This window comes from Oncorhynchus clarkii, chromosome 16 (assembly GCF_045791955.1).
Source record: "Oncorhynchus clarkii lewisi isolate Uvic-CL-2024 chromosome 16, UVic_Ocla_1.0, whole genome shotgun sequence".
Classification (NCBI taxonomy): domain Eukaryota; kingdom Metazoa; phylum Chordata; class Actinopteri; order Salmoniformes; family Salmonidae; genus Oncorhynchus; species Oncorhynchus clarkii.
The window spans coordinates 14425648-14431647 of record NC_092162.1 but is presented as its reverse complement, the minus strand read 5'-3'; the positions used below and the strand labels follow the sequence as shown (position 1 = coordinate 14431647).

At 45.4% G+C, this 6000-nt stretch overlaps 1 protein-coding gene across 1 annotated transcript in view; it reads right to left on the bottom strand.

Moving 5' to 3' along the window:
• The window catches only part of LOC139368016 (ubiquitin domain-containing protein 1-like), an 11221-nt gene continuing 5221 nt past the window's right edge, over positions 1 to 6000 (bottom strand). The window contains exons 2-3 of the mRNA XM_071106503.1: positions 3457 to 3684; positions 1 to 3192 (exon numbers count right to left, since the gene is read on the bottom strand). Of these exons, the coding sequence (XP_070962604.1) occupies positions 2810 to 3192; positions 3457 to 3684 (611 nt within the window). The 3' untranslated portion in view covers positions 1 to 2809. The remainder of the gene's footprint in view (positions 3193 to 3456; positions 3685 to 6000) is intronic.

Genomic DNA, 6000 nt, shown 5'->3' with positions numbered 1-6000 from the left:
TTGTTGTAAGCATTTTTAATTATCAGAAATCTCATATAATAATCACTTATATTTTTCCAAATGACTAAATACATATATATATATATATCATTATACATCAACAAAAACACAATTTGCATGTTTCTGCTTTGAGCAAGGCCTCATGATCCACCCTGGTGAAAATGCTTGATTAAAATGCAATGGCTTATTGGTATCCGAGGTCCGAGAGGAACATAAAGCAGTGTACATGGTGTCCTAAAGTAACCCACAAAATAACTAAAATAAATATCCATGGCCATATTACCAGCTTTAGTCTACTGCATGACTGAGTCCACCTGTGTACCATGACTAATATAGGACTTTACAGAAACATACAAATGAAACTCCTGATCTGACCCCCATATGATCAAACAAGTATCATGCATACAAAACATACTTGTACATTCTTACTAAAACAGAAAGCGTGTCTGATTAATTGCCTGCATAAGGGATCTTTCCTAGACTTGAAATCTCTCCCAACTACTGCGATGGGAGGTTCACAGGCCTCAGAAAACTGAAGGAAGAGCAGAGAAGTCTCTCTCTCTCCTGCTCCCCTGGCCTGGATCGAACCACGGCCCTTGTGTGATGTCATTGCTCGGTGGTATCAGATTTGTCCTTACTGGCAACATCGTGCAGCTCCCTCACATAGATTACATTGAGGTTTCTATTTTTGTGCTGTCCGATGTAGGGACTGTACATTGATGTTAGACCGACGTATCTCGTTACCTCTCATAGCACTAAATGAACCTAGATGAAGCAAACATTTGAGCCACATTCTGCAAGGACGGATTGAGACAAGATGAAGCAACACAGATAACAGAACATGGGTCTCTGCTGTTTTACACAGGAGAGGTGGGAGACTGTAAAAAAAGGCCCCATTGCAAAGTTAGGTATTTTTCTGAGCACAAATGGATGTGCTAACCGTCACACAAAGTGTGTGGGGGGGGGGGGGGGGGGGGGGTAGGTAGGGCCAAGCCAATTCACGCAAGGTACATGATTGTTATAGTGAGGACATCCCATTAAAAGAAAAGTGGCCATTTGAACACTTTTATAGATGGGACAACATTTCAAAACAGAGATGAAGGCAATATGAAACTCTGAACAATATCAAAGGTTGATTGTACAACAACAAAGCAATCTGAACATAGCAGGCTCCTATGTTTTGTTTCTAAGAACCTTTACATAGTCATAGCTAATGCTACTGTATATATTAAATAAGGGGAGAATCAAAAGGTACGAGGTCTATTTTGCATTGCACATACATTGTAAATTGAGAGAAATACTCAAATTTGCATAAAGGTTAACAAATATATTCCCAGCAGTCATTGATCAACTGTTTGAGCTAAAAGTTGGATAAAGTTCAAATGCCAATACAGACAACAAACCTAAAATCCTTAAAGGGCATAGCATGCTAGCAGATACCCATAGACTTCCAGTCAGAGCGCTAACACTAGTTAGCATTGGCTTGTGAAACTACCTTTAACTTTCTTCATACTAAACACAAAGGCATAAAAATAGTATCCGCGAGTTCATCCGACACTGGGGAAGTAGATAAAATGCCTCATTGCCAAAATATCCCTTTAAATGATAGCATAACTATGATGACAATAACCTGGTAACAAGTCTTCCCACCTCCAGCTTAACTATCCACCAATGGGGTATCTTGTTTATGTTCTTTTGATGAGGCCATAAAAGAAAGAGGCACAAGCGCTTAGAGAGAGATGGAAAAGCAAAGGACTGACGTGAAGGGTAAAGGAGCACCTCATGTGCAGCGAGGTGCCACCCGAGACAGACAGAAAAGCACTGTTCCTCTTCCACGAATATATACTAAAACAGAGAGACGTTCTCCTATCATCTTCACTGTAGCTTGAGCTTCCCATTTCACCTCAGGATTGTAATGTGGCACAGCATACAAGGGCTAGGCTCTCTAATCATTGTCACTTTACAGTACATTGACACATGGGAGCGTGGGGGGCGCATGCAACCATTAGGGACAACATGGGGCTAACATCCATGGAAACACCAGTTGTACATTTGAAATGCAATAACTGATATAGACACCTGATCGAAAAACGCAGCAGTATATTTAGGATTTGTATGGATCTATAAAACGATTATTCCTGAATCTAGAGACAGAAGGCTTTAGCAGTAAAAATAGCATTTTCCCCCCTAAGGATTCTGTTTTGTTTTCTTCCTTGAAGGCACACAAACTACCACGCAAGTACAAATCAACTGTGCAAAAAAGCTTTGTTTTGAGATTAACTCAAAAAAAGAACGAAAACAATGAGAGAAAAAGTTTTGTATATCACTTAAGGGAGGATTATGGGAAGTATCCATTACAGGGTACCAGAGTAGAGAGCAGGGACAGAAAAACATGTGCTTTACAAACTACGTAAAAGATTCTGCGATTTCAATTGGCACTTGGTTAGTGCAGACGCAGACCCCTTGCACATGCCGTGCGGTGCACACCTGCAGTGTCTCACATCTGGAGGGCAATTCTGCTATGATTTACTTCAAAGTTAGTGTGGTGAGTGACAGTGAACACCCCTTAGGGTGAGTGGTCTGAAACGTCTGGATCGATCAACCAACCGTCCTATAGAGAAGTGACACACTGAAAAGAACCACACTCTTTAATGGTAAACAATGAAACAATGAAAAGCAGCACTTCAGAGTTTCTCCCTTCTGTTGTTCATCTCTTAACTATAATTCCCCAAATCACCTCTCTGTTTTACAGATCAGCGGTAAAACCATTATCCAGGGCTCCTCCGTCGATCCTCCTTTCATCTGGGACCTAGTTAATGGGGGCCTGCGGGTTGACGATGACCTGGATGACAAAGTCCTTCTGGATCTTAGTGTCCTGCAGGCGGGTCTTGTCCGTGAGCAGCTTGCCTGAGAAGAACCAGCGCTGGTGGGCCGTGTCAATGTCCTCCTGGGCCTGAAGCTGCTTCTTCAGCTGCCCGATGGAGTCGGCCATGCTGGCGCTGAGGCGCAGGTCCTTGCCCGTGGAGAGGCGCACCTTGAGCTGGAACTCCTTCTTGGGGGCGGCTGTGGGCTCGGGGCTATCGCCGGGGTCCTCGTCGCTGCGCTCGGATATCAGATTGACCGGAGGGGCCAGGCAGTAGACGGGTAGCTGGTAGCGGCTACCCAGCTCATCATAACACTCTGTCAGGGAGCCTGGAACACAGACAGGGGAAAAAAACATGTTCCGTTGCTAAATGTGTGTTACTTCACAACTGCTCAGGAAGTGGTCTTGACTCAGGCATGAATCAGAGAAACATGAATCAGATTTCATAATCAGGTCAAGAGTTGTGCAAAAACATCATGGTGTAATATTACCATTGTTCCAAATGTACTGACAGTTCAAGTCTATTCAGATTCCAAATGTGCCCCCAGGTTATCATAGCTTCCCCATATCTTGCGTGTGTGTGTGTGCCTCACCGTGAGGCAGTGTGATGCTAGCTCCGTCTACTATGGCCTGAGCCAGCTCGTGGTCGTTGCACTCCAGGGCGACGGTGGCTGCCTTCAGAGCGTCCCAGATCTCCTTTCGGCCCTCGAAGGCCGGGGCTGTGTCCCAGAACTCATCCCTCTTACTGCGGAGCTGGCCCTCCGTCATGGGATAGTCACTCTTCCACTTGGGCTTGTCCTTCTTCAGGGGCTCATTGCGACCTGCAGGGAGGGACACAACAAAAAGTCACATTGTTAGAAGGCTTTTCTAATAATCAACCTATAGACTATGTACCAGAATATCGCTACACATCATTGTTTAGTGCATTGAAACAGGTACAGTTTTAGTCACATGCTCAGTAATATATACTGGGTTACATCTCTCTAAAAACCCATATGGTTACATCAAGGGCTAATGTCAAAGTACCAGATACCCATTCTAGCCTATTTGTTACAAAATATAGTTAAGCTACACAGAACTGTTTTCAACACCTCCCAAAGTTAGATCGTAGGCATGTCCAAGGCAAGGGCATCCACATGGTAAACATGTTAACTCTAGGTTCTTATCTGGGCATGGGGATTATCTGGGTATATACAATCTAGCATATGATAGGGAATGTCTGCTGCATATATCTGGCCTTTTGACGGTTTTCGGAAGACATGATAGGGCAATGGGAGTACCTCCCACATCATCACTCTGTCAAGGCTGCAATCCAGGTTCTTTGCCTTCCTCCAACTATCCGTTGGCCACTAAGCCATTTCTATTCCAAGTCACTGGGCTCTGTCATATCCTCACATGGTCTCTCCCATTATTGCTATGCGGATGAAACTCAACTACTCTTCTTCCCTCCATTCTGACACCCAGGTGGCGACATGCATCTCTGCGTGCCTGGCAGGTATCTCAGCTTGGATGTCGGCCCACTACCTCAAGCTCAACAAAACGGAGTTGCTCTTCCTCCTGGGGAAGGCCTGCCCGATCCAAGACCTCTCCATTGTGGTTGACAACTCCACGGTGCTCCCCCTCCCAGAGTGGAAAGAACATTGGCCTGACCCTGGATAACATGCTGTCGTTCTCTGCAAACATCAAAGCAGCGACTTGTGCCTGCAGGTTCGAACTCTACGACATCCATAGAGTATGACTTTTCCTCACACCGGAAGCGGCACAGGTCCTAATCCAGGCACTTGTCCTCTCCCGTCTGGAGTCTACTGCAACTCTGTTGGCTGGGCTCCCCGCTTGTGCCATCAAACCCCTGCAACTTACCCAGAACGCAGCAGCCCGTCTACTGTCCAAACTTCCCAAGTCCTCTCATGTCACACCGCTCCTCCGCACACTCTGGCTTCCAGTCGATGCTCGCATCAAGAATCTGGTGCCTACCCACAGAGAAGCAAGGGGAACTGCCCCTCCTTACTTTCAAGCTATGCTCAAACCCTACACCCAAACCAGAGCACTCCATTCCGCCACCTCTGGTCTCTCGCCCCTCCCATCCCTAAATGTGCTCTATACTCTATGTTGTGGTCTCACCTCGCGCTGTATGTGAGTGTCTGCTAAATTACTCAAATATGAATTTCCAAGTACAATAGACTAGATAGCCTATTACCTAATGAGACTTACCAGCAGCCATTGATCTCCGACGCAGAGTGAACAACACCCATTAAAGAATGTTAGTAGAGGGGGCTTAGACAATGTGGGGGGGCATCATCATGACACAGTCATTACCATGGACGAAACTAGAGCAACAATGTTGTGGCGTCTGTCAATGCCTGGAATCTCATTATAATAGGATAGTCTATCACCTACATTCAAGAAGGTCATCATAATACCATATAAGCAAGTTGTACAAGACACAGAAGACTAGAGCTCTTTAAAAAAAACAGACCTAGAAAGATACTTAAGAATCTAATAGACGTTACACGTTGCTCTGGCTATGCCACAGCAGGCCTTTGCAGCGTTAGATATTCCATGAGGACTAGTACACCCAGCAATAATAAACCCTCTTCCACATCATCATGACCAAAGTCCACCCATCTCTGTCAGATTCAAGGCAGCCAGGTGAGCCACACAACATAAACAAGACCAATCTAGGCTCTGCTCGTTTGCATGACAGAGCAAAGGAGGCATTCCCGAGAGCGGGGGGTGTTTGGACAATAAAATTCCACCTCCCGCGCCATACACGGTCCAGGATAGCGTAGAGTGAGTGTGTGGCAATCTCAGTTGCACTGGGCGTTCCCATCTCCAAACGTTTCACTAGCACAGATGCAACAGTTAAGAGGACATTTATGGAGTATTTGGGCCTGCCAGTTTTCCCTACATTGCTAGCAAAGAACCCCCCCCCCACACACACACAGCTCTCTATACCCTCAATCGGGGTTTATAATTAGAATATGCAGACAGTATTACACCATGTACATCTGAAAGATAATCCATGCTTAGCGTTGGATTAGCACTGCACACCTATCGGGGAAGCCAGCAAAACACTTTTCAGAATGTGGTAAAGTGTTCCTTCAGCACCAGGCCAGGCTCTCAGAATGGTATGGAGA